Raw genomic sequence first — 16,499 nt, forward strand, 5'->3', positions numbered from 1 at the left:
CTGTCTATGATTGTTAAGGGTTGGTCGTTAAGGAGGTATTGTTCACCGGCTGGAGCGGGTAGGTCCCTCGTTCCTCTGTGATGGGGTGGGGGGTTTGGTGATATCTGGAAGGGATCATGTCTATGATTGAATTGTATGTTTTTGGAAGCTGGAATCTGAGTCCACCACCTCTGTTTAAAGGTGGTTTTTTTCTCTTAACATAGATGGCTTCCTTCACGCCTCTCTCAAACCACCTATTTTCTTTATCCAGAATATGGACATTCTGGTCCTCCAAAGAATGTCCTTTGTCCATCAAGTGAAGGTGTACTGCGGAGTCTTGTCCAGAGGAGGGCGCTCTCCTGTGTTGGGCCATGCGTCTGTGGAGAGGTTGTTTGGTTTCTCCAATATAAAGATCCAAGGGCGTAGGTTTGATTCCAACTTTGGTAGGGACACTATTCTTCAGTTTCATTGGTCCTTTGCAAAAAATATGCATGCTCTTTTTGATGCTTAATGTGAGCTTCAGGGCTCATTTTGTTTAAAGAGAACAGCAGCATTTCTTGCTACATTAATACAAATCTTATAAGCACTACATGCTCTAGATGCTGTTTATCAATATTTAAAGCATCACTGGCTCTGATGAATGTGGAATTAGGACTTTTTCCACTTTGAAAAGGATTGCATTTAAATTTACCTGCGACTAAGACAGTGTCTGTTTAACCAAATATAGTCTATAATATGTGGATTTATCCTGTGTTTTCTTCTGAAGATAGAGAATTGTGCAGAGGTAAAACCCACTCTATTTTTTTTTTTATCTGATATGCTCTCTCTGGATCATGCAAAATAATACATTCAAGGGACAGAAAATAAATGTATTATATTTACATGTGCACTGGAACTATAAGAGGAACTGACACTGAGCATTTAAAATATTAAAGGAATAGTACACCCAAAACATGATTAGCCTTCATTTTCTACTCACCCCCATGCTGAACAACACTCTGGAGTACTTTTTTGATATCTCAAATGCATCTGGAGATCTGGGAGGCTTCTTGCTGTCTGCTGACATTCAAATAATGGAGGTCTATGGCGCCCGAGGCAGAAAGGTCCATAAAAGTCCACAAAAACGTGTCAATATTCCTCCATAATGCTCGTCCAATGTAATCCAAGTGTCCTGAGTGGGTAGCGTCCAGAATTTACTCGAAACTAAGTCATTTAGAACGTTTTAGAGCCTAAACAGTAGTGTATAGGATTTCCTAATAGCGCCCCCATGCGCGCTCACGATTCTACGGAAACCGCGGCAGACCAAACCGGAAGAAAGCGCGCATTCAGCGTCTGCTCTGCCGATAATGCAAGCGTAGAAGAAGAAGTTCCGCTTTTCACCTGTTTATTTTCTGCCCTGAGCCAGGTGAGCACGAGGTCAGTCTCTCTCAGAGTTTGAAAAAGTTGTTGATTAGTGATTTTAGTCGTGAAATTAAGAAGATGGTTCGAGTGTGTTCCTATCCTGGATGCTTCAATCAGATGAAGCGGCAGTGTGGAATAACCCATTCCGTAACTTTCCACAAATTACCTCTTCGGGACCCTGAAAGGCTAAAACTGTGGCTAATAGCTCTACGAAAAGATCTAAGGACAGCTAACGTGGATTCTCTCCGTGTCTGTAGTGAACACTTTTCAGCGGATGATTTCCGAACCTGTAAAGGAAGAGCTTTATTAAAGAGTACAGCTGTGCCGATGGTGTCACAACTAAGGACAGAGGTATGTACTTTATAAACCATTTATGTAACTTACACGTTTGTATATGATCTGTATTTTTACCGGTACTTTTTTAAAAAACGTTAAAATGTTAAAACACGCTAATATTACTTGAGTAAAAATGTTAACTTCCACATCAATTTGGACAATCATGGAATTTTTTACAAGTCATGTTATTTTAGTTGCTTTGTTATCATACGGATTTTTTTTACACTGTATGTATGTACAACCCACCTATTGACAAACACCCGCTCCACAGCTCAGTGTGACATTATATTAATTTTGTGATCAATCAATGTGATCATTGATGGCCTGCAAGTTGTTAGTGTTTAGGAGTTAATAAAAAATAAAAATCTGGATGATAATAACTCAACTTTTAGCACCCAGGGAAATACTAATGTGATCCATGATTTAAAATACATAAATAAATAAATAAATAAATAAATAAATAAATAATATTTATCTTTTTGTCTTTACAGCCCAGGCTTCTCCGCAAAATACAACACCTACAGCTTCATGGAGGACACAACAAATGAAATAATCCTTTTTCAGTTAGTGCAGGTAAGGGAAATTATTATTTCATATTTCATATTACAACATAATATGAGAACAATTGTCAATTGTGTGTTTACAAATTGACTGCACAAAGATACATATGCATATATTTTGTAGTTTTATTTGGATTTTGGTCATTCTAATTGGCAAATAATAATTGTGAAGCGGAAGACTGTGATCTATGTATATGTTTTTTTTTTTAGAGGGTGGGATTGAATTTGGTTTTGTACTTAATCCCACTCGTTTTCGTTCTTCAATTTGATAAATGTAGCCTACATTATTTTTTAAATTTCTATATTTATCTATTTTCAGTTTTCTTTTTTTATTGTATCTTTTTTTTTAATATTATTATTATCTATTGTATTTATTATCAATTTTGGTGCATTTATTATATTGTTTTTCTTCCTTTTTTTTGGGGTAATGTTTCTCATTTTCATCATGTGCGGAATGAAATTAAAGAAGTAAATAAATGTATGTGTAATATGTGGAACATATTACAAAATCAATGTTGCTATCGGATTATGACAAGCACTGTCCCATCAAAGATGTATGAAAATGATTTTAAACATTAAATTTTTGTTTTGTGGTACAGGTGACAGAGGCATCCAGCTCTGCTGCCATGGAGCCAGTGGGGTTCAGGAGAGGACTTGATTATCTCCTTGAGTAAGGTCTTGAAGTGGAGGTGGTAACCACTGACCGATCACCATCTATACGAAAAATTATGCGCGAAGAGTATCCGGAAATCCACCATGAGTTTGACATCTGGCATGTTGTCAAGGGTAAGCTGACAAATTGTAATTTGTAAATGTACAATGGTAAAGGAATTACTATAATGAGGAAAATGTTTTTACAATATACTTTGGATAGCCCTTGTACAGCCACATAAACTTTTACATAATTTACCCCTCCCTTGCCAAAGCGCTGGCACCTGCCTAGGTTATACACAGCCCCATTGTGATCCCACACTCCTCTATTACCTGCTCCCACCTTGTACTTCATACCCACCAAGACTATGTTGACGTCACCCATGTGCAGAAGTGCAGTCTGTTTGGACTGTACATCTCCAATCACCTACACTCTCTGAGCCCTGAGCTCCCCATTGTCGTTAAAATTAAATTAAATGAAAAATACTTTATTTATCCCAGAAGGTAAATTAAATATTTTAAAAAGCTCACACTCCTTTCTTTTTTTCGAAACAACAAAGCAATATTGTCTCTAACACCTGGTTCCCTTGATCCTTCCCAAACTCTTTGATCCACCTGTATGAACAACATGTCCTGTCTAAAGATTAGTGCCACCTCAGTGACGTTGCCACCATACACCTGGTGAATACATTTCTTGTACTCCCCAACCAGACTATTTTATAAAGGAATAAGTTTCTTGGATGAGAGACAAAACATCTTCTACTCACACGTTTACTCCAGTTGCCATATTTTATGCTTGCTTGAGACTCATTGACGATTGTTCTGTTTTTGGTAGGGCTAATGAAAAAATTGCTGTCAGCATCCAACAAAAAGGACAACCTGCAACCATGGATAAAATCCATCTGCAATCACTTGTGGTACGCCTGTTCCACTTGTGGAGGTGACCCTGATGTGAGTAACATCACATTCTTCACATTTAGGCAACATAAAGTTATGATAATAATAACTGATCATGCATCATGTCATGCTTCTTTTTGTTTTCTTTTTCTTTTGTTTTCTTTTGTTTTTACTATGGACCTCTTTTGTGTCTGAAATAAAGATTGATTGATTGATTGATATTATGTTTTCTCAGGGAAGCTTGAAGTATTCCATGCATCTATGCTGAAATACACAGAGAAGAGACTGCACTTCCACTACTCAACAATGAAAGCTCGCACCCAGCTTGCCGTTATGGACCACAATGAAAATGTTCAGCGTGAACAGGCCTACACCAACACAGGTAACAAGAAAGTATCTTCAAAACAAAAAAACCTAACCTTGTGCGCTTTGCTCAGTGTCATATACTCATTTATGTCCTCAAAATGAGCTGTATTGAAAAAACAGCAAACATTACATTTAACCTTCAATGGGAACCGCACCTGTTTAGTGAGCTGCTGCACTAAGATCTGCATAACAAATATGGTACTTTATGGTCCTAATTCTCACCACCACAAAATTACAAGTACCAGATTCCTAATTATTTGGATACAATTTCTTGGTTCCTTTTTTGAAACCTAAAACCGAAACTTTTTGAATGCTTTATAATAGCTATGTTATTTCATTAATGTTTCCTCTGTCTTACATTTTCTTCTTTGTTTTTTAGGACAAGCACGGTTCAATGTGGTTTACCCAAGACAAACAAAAGAATGGGTTGCCAAAAAGATCTATGTTCCAACAACACAAACATTCCGGCAAAATCTGGTGGTGCAAGTTGTGCGGAGACGCCTGGACCCCAACATCAAGATCAAAGACCCCCAGTCATATGTTTCTATCCCTCCCATACCAGAAAACATTGCTCAGAAACCAAAACCTGCCAAAGAGGAAGCCATACAAAAACATACTTCCCGATACAGCAGTTAGTCTGAGTGGTGCAGTATTTTTACTCTTGCCTTTTTATATTTGTACTTATGCAAATAAAAAGTCTAGCTGGTGGCATGTAATTTTAACCTTTTTTTTTTTTCAAAATTCTGGGATACAGAGTCTGATAAGGGGTTTACTTAATATAGTTATGACATGACATTTTTAAATAAAATGGCATGTGTCTGTGGTTGGTTTGTCTGCATTTCACACTTAGGTCTAGAATAAATATTTAATCAAAGGAACAGAGTTACATCTTTCTTACCATCCAAAGTCATTTTGTTTATTTCCAAAACAACACAATAGTACAGGAAAGGTTACAGTTATCGGCTACATAAATTCTGAAATGTTATCTATAATGAGGCAGTATAGGTTTGTGATTTAGGAAAAAATATGAAATATAATGAAGTAGTACAAATTAATATGGAAGAGTCTCTTAGGATTTGTTTATAGTCTTTACAACTGTTCAAAAGCTGCCTCTGCCTCCTTGAAACCAGTATACACTCCATCTGGTGAAGGGTAGCTGGGATGGATGCTTGTAACAATACAGGCAGGTAAAACTCTTCTGCTGTCCTTGCCAAGTCTCTCGCCTTTCAGAATCCACTCGAGTACCACACGGTAGGCCACCAACCTGTACTGACTGGGGGAGGGGTAAAATGGAGCCATTATTTTAGCAATACAAGTGAAAAAGAAAGCATCTCATCCAGGACACAAGCTGGGTAAGATGCTGAGTAAACAGACTTTAGTACTAGCATCACATACAAAAAACTGCACAGTGAGTACCATTAACATTATGTATCTATATATATATGATATATATATCATATATATATATATATATATATATATATGATATATATATCATATATATATATATGATATATATAATATTATTAGCAAGGCATAGGCCTGTTGCACAAAACTTACTCTGCAGAGAGCGTGTTGTTTGGTCCTGCGGGTCTTGACCTCTTTTTCCAATTGATTTTGGGCACATGGAAAAACATCTCCAGAACGCCACGGGTCAGTAATGGTGGATAATCCGTGTTTTGGGTGACACAAAGTCTTTGGCTAGTGCTCTCGGTCTCATCAGTGGAGATATTTAGATCCTCCAGTGGTGGCATCAACAAGTCCCAGTCCACACAGCAAATGCTCTCCTCTTCTGTTGGCATTGCTTGACAATTTCCACATTTACACCACGTTTCTGACGCTCTACGTCTGTAGCACAACGGTGTTTGCGGCTCAGCTTGAGCTGCGGCTGCCTCATCCATGTCTCTAAGTTCGTCATCTGTGTATTCTGGTTCATAGAGAAAAGGCTCGGCAAAGAACTCCTGCTTTTCCTCAACACTGAAGTCCTCAGACATTTTTCTTTCGTTGTTTCTTTCTTTGCACAGGTAAACAGCACATTTCTTCTTCTACGCTTGCATTATCGGCAGAGCAGACGCTGAATGCGCTCTTTCTTCCGGTTTGGTCTGCCGGCTTCCGTAGAATCGTGAGCGCGCATGGGGGCGCTATTAGGAAATCCTATACACTACTGTTTAGGCTCTAAAACGTTCTAAATGACTTCGTTTCGAGTAAATTCTGGATGCTACCCACTCAGGACACTTGGATTACATTGGACGAGCAGTATGGAGGAATATTGACACGTTTTTGTGGACTTTTTTGGACCTTTCTGCCTCGGGCGCCATAGACCTCCATTATTTGAATGTCAGCAGACAGCAAGAAGCCTCCCAGATCTCCAGATGCATTTGAGATATCAAAAAAGTACTCCAGAGTGTTGTTCAGCATGGGGGTGAGTAGAAAATGAAGGCTAATCATGTTTTGGGTGTACTATTCCTTTAATATTAGAAGTTGTACATCTGGGCTGTAGTTACTCTGTGTAGCTAATTTCATGTATTTTATCTATGGCTGAAACAATTAATCATATTAACAAATTATTTAAATAATCGTGAACTAATTTAGTAATTGTTTAATCGTAAACTGGAGTATAGGGCCACTAAAATGTGCCTTTAGCCGACAGAGTGACTCACTTAGAGCAGGAATTATACCAAGATTGTAAAAAAAATATTAGCATTTAAGAAGTAAAAAAAAAAAATAGTTTTTGTCTGTCAATATTCTCCATCCAGAACTCCTCCAAAGGAAACGTTTAAACGTTTCACCTGGTTTCATTTCATAAAAGATCTTCTTTAAGGAGCCTTTGGCTATCTGATTAAAAGATAAAATAAAAGAAATCCTAACGTTGTTAACTTACATTTCTCAAGTTCCACAAATCAAAAAACTCTCTCCTGCTTCTTTACAGAACTCCAATCAGAAGCTTTCGCCTGTTTTAGCGTAGATGATATTTTTTTTTAATTTGGACTAGTTTCGTAGCCCAATATTAATTTATTTTAGCGTCTTTTTTTTCGCGCTCCAAGCACCCGCGCGCGCGCACATACAGACTAGAAAACACGCAATCAGAAAGACAGAAGGCGGAACTTAAAGGTATACTATGCAACCGGTGTTGATTTTCCAGCGAGGCTCCCCCCAGAGGGCGAAAGTAAAAGTGCACTGTCGTAAATATGCACAGCTGTTCTCCTGGTTTCTCCGTCAAGCCAGGCGCGGTTGTTTTGAGCTTAGCAGACAGGCGAACGCAACGAATGACTAACTGCACAAAGATCGCCACTGTGCTAGCAACGAGCATGCTTTTAACTGGGGCGTGTAGCAGTTCTCGCTATAAAGCAAGACCGACTCTCGCGAGAATTCTGAGCCTGTGGGTGCGGGTCGGTGCTCCTGCAATTGCAAGTACGGTATTTCCCCCACAGACCACCAGGGCGGCCGAGAATACCTTTGTTCAACCTGAAATTACTCATTTAATCATCCAAAACGTTATGGAACACATTAATTAACTGAAAAATGTTGCATAGTGTGCCTTTAAGGCAGAATAATCAGTGAGTTAAACCGCGCAGCACAGTTGATGCGCTGCTATGTGAAAGGGACAGGAAAGAGCAGGCAGCTGCAGCTACCAGGCAGAGAAGCTGCGAGAGGAAAAGAAGCGGCTGCTGTATAGTAAATTATAAACATGTTGTTCACATCCAATTATTGGTAGGGACAAATGGGTCCTTCCAAAATTTTGGTAGGGACATGTCCCTATGGTCCCTATGCAAACCTACGCCTGTGATGTTAACCAGTGTTTATGTGATAAGACCTGCATGTGTAATACCAAATGTGACCACTGGAGGGAACCTGAGTCCCTTGGTATGTAAGGCAGAGCATTGTATCAGAACGTCAGTTATTCAATACAGTTGAACAGAAACGTACGCTGGTTGTCCCGTGTTTTCTTTCAACGTTTACTTTGAATCACACAACATGGTGTCAGAAGTGTAGACTTCACGACCTGCGGACAAGAGACAGCGTGAATGCCAGGATCTAGTGCCAGACGGCGACAGAGGAGACATCAAGCGAGTATGAGTGAGCGAGAGCAGCAGCAGGGGAACGTTGAAGCGTCGGGGGACCACCACGAAGATGCTAACGTTACAGACCGTTATATGGCTAACGCTGTAACGGAAAGCCAAGGAGCGGCTAGCATACCGTGTGCAACGTTTACCATAAAGCCACCGGAACCGTTTGACTTTTCTAAACCGCACGAATGGGAGAAATGGATTCGTCGCTTCGAGAGATTCCGGCTGGCAAGTAATTTGAACTGTTCTTCAGAGGCTAACCAAGTTAACACGCTAATTTACTGCATGGGTGATGAGGCGGACGACGTGCTAAGAGGGCTAGTGCTAACCCAGCAGCAGCGTTTGCAGTACAATGCAGTGAAGGAGGGATTTGACGGTTACTTCGTCCCGAAGAAAAACGTTATTTATGAACATGCTAAGTTTAACCAACGAGTACAGCAACCTACCGAATCAGTCGACGCATTCCTCACAGCACTTTATGCCCTAGCAGAACGCTGCAACTATGGTTCCCTACATGATGAACTGCTACGAGACAGATTGGTGGTGGGCATTAGAGACACAGCACTGTCTCAGAAAATGCAGCTGTATAGCCAACTCACTCTCACCAAGGCGATCACCATGGCCAGGCAGTCGGAAGAAGTTCGGCGCCAGCAGACGGACCTGAGGGGGGAAATGAGCACTGCTAGCAAAGTAGCTGTGGATGCACTGCACAAAGCAAAAGGAAAGCAGTGGAACGCGACGCAATTAAAAGCTAAAGGGCTTAAACCGGGACATGCAAAAGCAAAAGCAGCGACTCACACGGCGACGGGAAACAAGGCATGCCACAAATGTGGAAAATCACCATCTCATCCTGCGGTTCAGTGTCCGGCTCGGAACGCTGAATGCCACAGCTGCGGCAAAAGAGGGCACTACGGCAAGGTATGCAGACTCATCAGCTCTGTGAATGAGTTAGCCGAGGACACAGATGGACTGTTTCTAGGTGAGGTGTCCTCGGGTGAAGATCCATGGATGGCTGACATAGGCTTACAGGGCAGAAAAGTGACTTTTAAAATAGACACGGGCGCCGATGTAACAGCCATACCAGAGACAGTATACAAAAATACCATGCCCGGTGCCAAAGACGTTAAAGCCGCCATGAAACAGCTGTATGGCCCTGGTGGTGCAAAGTTGAATGTGCTAGGATCAGTCACCGAAACACTCACCTACAAGGACAGGAGCACCACAGAGAGGATCTACATCTCAGAGACCTACACGTCGGGCTACTGAGCAGGCCAGCTTCAGTGAGGCTCAAACTGGTTGCTCGGATAGACATGATCGACCAGGAGACGGTGAGGACGACGTACCCAAAACTCTGCGATGGACTGGGGCTGGTGCAGAAGCCCTACACCATCAAACTCAAGCCGGACGCCAAACCCTTCTCTCTCAAAGTCCCACGGCGAGTACCACTACCTCTCATGGGCAAGGTGAAGCGGGAGCTGGAGAGGATGGAGAGCCTGGGCGTCATCAGCCGCATTGAGGCGCCAACTGAGTGGTGCTGCGGCATGGTGGTGGCTCCCAAGAAAAACAATGAGGTGAGGATATGTGTGGACATGTCACCAGTGAATGAGTCAGTGTGCAGGGAAAAGTTAATCTTGCCATCGGTGGAACACACCCTGGGCATGCTGACAGGGGCCAAATATTTCTCCAAACTCGACGCAAACATGGGCTTTTGGCAGATACCGCTCTCAAAAGACTCAGCACTGTACACCACCTTCATCACGCCATTCGGGCGGTACCACTTCAACAGGCTACCCTTCGGGATCAGCTCAGCATCGGAGCACTTCCAGAACAGGATGACATCTGAGGTCACGGCAGGCCTGGAAGGCGTCGTCTGCCACGTCGACGACATCCTCATCTGGGGAGACACGAAGGAGCAGCACGACAGCAGGGTGCATGCAGTCCTGGAGCGGGCAGAGAAGGCCGGTGTGACGCTGAACATGGCAAAGTGTGAGTTCGGGAGAGAAGAGGTAAAGTTCCTGGGGCACATCATCTCAGCTGAGGGGGTGAAACCAGACCCAGAGAAGACAAAGGCAGTTCAAGACATGAGGGAGCCGACGAACATCAGCGAGCTCCGCAGCTTCCTGGGGATGGTAAACCAGCTCGGGAAGTTCATCCCCAACCTCTCTGAGAAGGACAAGCCACTGAGAGCCCTGCTCTCAAAGAAGAACATGTGGTGCTGGGGGCACGACCAGCAACGTGCTTTCCGCAGCCTCAAACATGAACTCTCCACAGCGCCAGTACTCCAGCTGTACGACCCAAACAGCCCACTGAAGATCTCGGCGGACGCCTCATCTTATGGGCTGGGAGCCGTGCTGCTACAGAAGAAGGCAGAAGCGTGGCTACCGGTCGCGTATGCTTCCAGGTCGCTGACCGACACAGAACAGCGATACGCCCAGCTGGAGAAAGAGGCACTGGCACTGACATGGGCCTGTGAGAGGTTCAGTGATTTTATCCTTGGAGTGCACTTTGAACTCGAAACAGACCACAAACCTCTAGTGAGCCTGCTGGGAGGCCAGGCTCTGGACGCACTGCCACCACGAATCCAGAGATTCAGGATGCGTCTGATGAGGTACTCCTACACGATCTTCCACACACCTGGGAAAAGCCTTACCTCAGCTGACACACTCTCACGCGCGCCACTGACAAATGCAGTGACAAGCAGCGACAACGACCTGATGGAGGACACCAACATCTACGTCGAAGCGGTGCTGGAGCACCTCCCGACCAGCGACAGGTACCTCACAGAGCTTCGCAAACAGCTGCAGGGCGACAGCGTCTGCGCGCAGGTGATGAAATACTGCGTGGAGGGCTGGCCGGACAGGAACCAGCTACAGGGGCCCGCCAAGCACTACTGGCACGAGAGGGCGTTCCTGACTGTGCAAAACGGACTACTCCTGAAGGGCACAAGGTTAGTCATTCCTGCAACAATGAGAGACACTGTGTTAGACAAAATACACGAGGGACACCAGGGCATAGTGAAGTGTAGGGAGAGGGCTACCCAAACAGTATGGTGGCCTGGGCTGAGCAACCAGATCAAAGAGCTGGTACTCAAATGCAGAGAATGCATCAAGGAGAGGGCCAACCCAAAAGAGCCCCTGATGCCAACCCAACTACCTGATAGGCCATGGCAGAAAGTAGGTGCAGACCTTTTCGTGCTGAAGGACAAAACTTACCTGTTAGTAGTTGATTATTTCTCCCGCTATATTGAGATTGCCCAGCTCAGCCCCACACGATCTACTAACGTGATCACACACCTCAAATCAATGTTTGCACGTCACGGCATTCCAGAGACTCTAATTAGTGACAATGGGCCACAATTTTCTGGGCATGAAATGAAAGCCTTTGCCAGTGACTATTGTTTTGAGCATGTAACCAGCAGCCCAAAACACCCCCAGAGCAACGGTGAGGCCGAGCGTGCCGTCCAAACCATAAAGAGCCTGCTTAAGAAAGCCGGCGACCCCTACCGCGCTCTGTTGGCCTACAGAGCGACACCCCTGAGCAACGGCTACAGCCCTGCCGAGCTGCTCATGGGACGGCGCCTGCGCACCACTCTGCCGGTCCTGCCAGAGAGGTTACAGCCAGCACTTCCAGACCTTCGCGACCTTCAGCGGAAAGAGAGGGAGAAGAGGCGAGCAGGCGCACAACACTACAACAGCAGACACAGAGCACGAGACCTGGGTAAGCTGTCACCAGGTGACGACGTCTGGATCACAGACACAGCTGAGCCAGGTACGGTAACATCCGCACACGGCACCCCACGATCTTACCTGATCGCTGGATCACAGGGGACACTGCGGCGGAACCGTTCTCACCTGATTCCTATGCCAGAGCAGAGGTCAGAGTGCGAGCAGCAGCCACTCAAGGTGGACAGAGGTGAAGAGACTCCTTCAGCAGTCAGACCGACTGTGAGCTCACCTCATATCACAAGAACCAGGTCTGGCAGGAAAATAAAGAGACCGGACAGACTTGACCTGTGAAAATAATAAGAGAAAGAAACATATACTTACCTGTGAAATGAAAAGAGAATGTGAGATGCTTACCTGTATATAACAATCAAAAAAAAAAAAAAAAGAGAGAGAGACACTTACCTGTTACAAAAAAAAAAAAAAAAAAAAGAGAAAACTGTTTCCAGGTGAAAATGAATTAAAATGATGATTGTGTTTGGTTTAAAACTCTGTTTATGTTATGTCAGTTACGTGGCTGAATGCTAAATGTCTGGTGTTATGAGACGTTAGAAATGAAATGAATCTTTTATCTTGAAATGTTAGAGGAAAAAAAATCCTATAAGTTGTACGAATATGTTGGTTACAATGTTCTCAGGTTAACAGCAAACTTAAAAAAGAGTAATCATCTTTAACTTCCAATAAGGTCTCTTTAACTTCCAGTAAGAGGGATGTGATGTTAACCAGTGTTTATGTGATAAGACCTGCATGTGTAATACCAAATGTGACCACTGGAGGGAACCTGAGTCCCTTGGTATGTAAGGCAGAGCATTGTATCAGAACGTCAGTTATTCAATACAGTTGAACAGAAACGTACGCTGGTTGTCCCGTGTTTTCTTTCAACGTTTACTTTGAATCACACAACAACGCCCATGTAAAGATCATAGCATTTCTCGCTGCACTGAACAGCATATACCACTCAGCTCATATTCGGTCTGAGGGTTTTAATCTGGTGCCCAACCAGACGATCACGAGAAGTTTTACAATGTAGACCTATTTATGGCTATGACAAAAAAAAAAAAAAAAAACGTTTTAAAAAACACTAATCAAATCATTGATCACGAGAGGCCAATGTGTATTTTCATAATAATAAAATGAAAAGTAAAAAGTATGCAGGGAACCTTCTTTATGCATGCTGATTGCTGGGCATGGTTTGCTACGGTTGCTAGGTTACCAGGGACTCTAAAGCGCGAAGAGGAATCTGAAAAATTGGAGCTCCATTTCAGAACTCTACATGATATTTACCCCTCAAATTAGCTCATCAGAAATAGATTTAAAACTGAATGTGGTAACTGCTATATATGTAATGAAACCGAAAAAAAATTCTGGGAATCTTTGCTTACTCTACTGACTAGTAAGCTCATAAACATGGCCACAAACTGCCTTATATGACTTTTTATCTGAAAACAAAAGAGATGAATATCTTATTAATAGCATTATCATCATTTTAAAATTTCATATACATAAATGCAGATTTGGAAAAGCTAAACCGATATGGTCTGAATTTAAACAGGAGATCCATCTTCTAAATCTTTCCTTGGACAAAATTCAGAAACCAAAAGCAAAAAATTTGCCATATTACCTCTCTAATTTATTTCAGCAATCCCTCGATACAAATTAAAGAATAATGCTTACTTAGTTTTTTTTTTTGTTTAGTTTTTTGTGTGTGTGTGTGTGTTTTGTATTTTTTTTATTCAATTATCTTTCATTATAATTCTGTTATATTCGACATGTGTAATTATAGATATCTTTGGAATTCGATTTTTTTTCTCTCTCTTTCTGAAGTGTATTGTATAAACTCAACATCTGTTTACATTGGAACTGAAAGAAAAGAGAAAAATATTAAGAAAAATGTTAGGAGGTATGATTGACTATAAGTTGTGTTTTTTATACTGTATTGTTTGAGTTGTCATTGTTACTGTTCCAAATAAAGTTATATATATATATATACACTATATTGCCAAAAGTATTTGCTCACCCATCCAAATTATTGGAATCAGGTGTTCCAATCACTTCCATGGCCACAGGTGTATAAATTCAAGCACCTAGGCATGCAGACTGTTTTTACAAACATTTGTGAAAGAATGGGTCGCTCTCAGGAGCTCAGTGAATTCCAGCGTGGAACTGTGATAGGATGCCACCTGTGCAACAAATCCAGTCGTGAAATTTCCTCGCTCCTAAATATTCCACAGTCAACTGTCAGCTGTATTATAAGAAAATGGAAGTGTTTGGGAACGACAGCAACTCAGCCACGAAGTGGTAGGCCACGTAAACTGACGGAGCGGGGTCAGCGGATGCTGACGCGCATAGTGCGAAGAGGTCGCCAACTTTCTGCAGAGTCAATCACTGCAGACCTCCAAACTTCATGTGGCCTTCAGATTAGCTCAAGAACAGTGCGCAGAGAGCTTCATGGAATGGGTTTCCATGGTCGAGCAGCTGCATCCAAGCCATACATCACCAAGTGCAATGCAAAGCGTCGGATGCGGTGGTGTAAAGCACGCCGCCACTGGACTCTAGAGCAGTGGAGACGCGTTCTCTGGAGTGACGAATCGCGCTTCTCCATCTGGCAATCTGATGGACGGGTCTGGGTTTGGCGGTTGCCAGGAGAACGGTACTTGTCTGACTGCATTGTGCCAAGTGTAAAGTTTGGTGGAGGGGGGATTATGGTGTGAGGTTGTTTTTCAGGAGCTGGGCTTGGCCCCTTAGTTCCAGTGAAAGGAACTCTGAATGCTTCAGCATACCAAGACATTTTGGACAATTCCATGCTCCCAACTTTGTGGGAACAGTTTGGAGCTGGCCCCTTCCTCTTCCAACATGACTGTGCACCAGTGCACAAAGCAAGGTCCATAAAGACATGGATGACAGAGTCTGGTGTGGATGAACTTGACTGGCCTGCACAGAGTCCTGACCTCAACCCGATAGAACACCTTTGGGATGAATTAGAGCGGAGACTGAGAGCCAGGCCTTCTCGTCCAACATCAGTGTGCGACCTCACAAATGCGCTTCTGGAAGAATGGTCAAAAATTCCCATAAACACACTCCTAAACCTTGTGGACAGCCTTCCCAGAAGAGTTGAAGCTGTTCTAGCTGCAAAGGGTGGACCGACGTCATATTGAACCCTATGGATTAGGAACGGGATGTCACTTAAGCTCATATGTGAGTCAAGGCAGGTGAGCAAATACTTTTGGCAATATAGTGTATATATATATATATATATATATATATATATATATATATATATATATATAAGAGTCGTTCCCTTGCTGCACTCCTTATCTGTTGGTGGCGGTAATGCACTTTACACTGGTTTGCCAACCGCCATGAAACCTCACAAGAAGAAGAGCTACAGCGTCACTATCAGCTAGCAGCGTTAGCTTCCTTCTCTGTTCTCGTTCTCCATCGTAGAGAGGCTGATAATCTGGGAGTGTTTGCAGTGAGAATGTCTTCAGTCCAGCTTCAAGGAGAGTTTATCACCGAGCAGTTAACTCCTGCTGAAGAAACATTCACGGAGTTTAAAGGGTGTTTGGTCAATATGGAGGAAAAGATGGACGATCAACATCTACTGCTGGATTTCACCAGGATCCCCCAGATCAGCTTACACCGGATAGGTAGGAAACAGCTGATAGAAACGATTCCCTGATGATGCACTCTGAGGATTTTAGCCTCATCTGATTGGAAAACCGATTAGATGAGATCAAGATGCTAAGCTAAAGCTAACATCCGGTGTTATACACCGGTTGTGGCTGCTGGAAACCGCTGATGTTTGTTAGAAACAGGTGGCTGCGTCGATGCCTGTCTAAAAATGCTTCCAATGTAAATGAACCCGTTTACAAAATGTCGGTAATCCACCGCGGTGAAGTTAGTTTTACGTTGGATATTCGACAGAAATTTGCTCCGGTTAAACTAGTGATGGGTCGGGCAACACCGATGCGTCGGCGCATGTGTCGGTCTCATAGAGCGAAACCTGTGTCGACGTGTGTATCGCTACGGAAAAGTGACCGATGTTTCGAACTGATTGACAAGCCTTTATAAGGAAGCGCATCTGCCAAAACAATCTTGCGTGTTTTGCGAATATAAAATTAATAAAAAATTATGGAGCTTCCTCAAGCAAAAAGAAAGGCTTCTGCCGTGTGGGACCACTTTGATGTCATTTCGGAAAATAAGGTATTTGTTTTAATTTCCTTGTTTCATCCTGTTCCTCTCAGAGTTTCCACTTGATTTTCTGAGTAGAAATTCATTTCAAAGTGACCTTTAGTTTACTGTTCGTGTTATTTTCTACAGGTTAAATGTCGCAATTGCTCAACAGAGCTTGCATATTTAAATAACAGCACCTCCTCAATGCTGAGGCATTACAGGGCCAAGCATGAGAGTGAAATCTATGACACAACCATGATGAACTCAGGTATTTTACAACTTACTGACTTTGTTTTATTGATAATTCTGAATAATTTACACTTTCTCATTTTTAACCATCAAGCTTC

At 42.8% G+C, this 16,499-nt stretch overlaps 1 protein-coding gene and 2 long non-coding RNA genes across 3 annotated transcripts; all 3 read left to right on the plus strand.

The window, feature by feature from the left end:
- The first annotated feature begins 1,309 nt into the window (after positions 1–1,309).
- On the plus strand, positions 1,310–3,807 carry LOC119797709. Its single transcript, XR_005282615.1, has 4 exons — positions 1,310–1,731; positions 2,208–2,289; positions 2,876–3,062; positions 3,763–3,807. It is a non-coding gene; the product is annotated as an uncharacterized LOC119797709 (long non-coding RNA).
- Positions 3,807–4,630, plus strand: LOC119797707. Its single transcript, XR_005282614.1, has 3 exons — positions 3,807–3,878; positions 4,060–4,206; positions 4,570–4,630. It is a non-coding gene; the product is annotated as an uncharacterized LOC119797707 (long non-coding RNA).
- A 4,937-nt stretch (positions 4,631–9,567) lies between these two features.
- On the plus strand, positions 9,568–12,273 carry LOC119797713 (uncharacterized protein K02A2.6-like). The gene has a single exon (XM_038306888.1). It carries the CDS (start codon positions 9,568–9,570, stop codon positions 12,271–12,273), a length of 2,706 nt encoding a protein of 901 aa, XP_038162816.1.
- Positions 12,274–16,499: the final 4,226 nt, after the last annotated feature.

The sequence above is a fragment of the Cyprinodon tularosa genome, unplaced genomic scaffold (assembly GCF_016077235.1).
Source record: "Cyprinodon tularosa strain WSP-4 unplaced genomic scaffold, ASM1607723v1 ctg596, whole genome shotgun sequence".
Taxonomy (NCBI): domain Eukaryota; kingdom Metazoa; phylum Chordata; class Actinopteri; order Cyprinodontiformes; family Cyprinodontidae; genus Cyprinodon; species Cyprinodon tularosa.

Coding starts and splice junctions, on each gene's coding strand:
- LOC119797713 (XM_038306888.1), top strand. CDS start 9,568: ATGATCGACCAGGAGACGGTGAGGACGACGTACCCAAAACTCTGCGAT.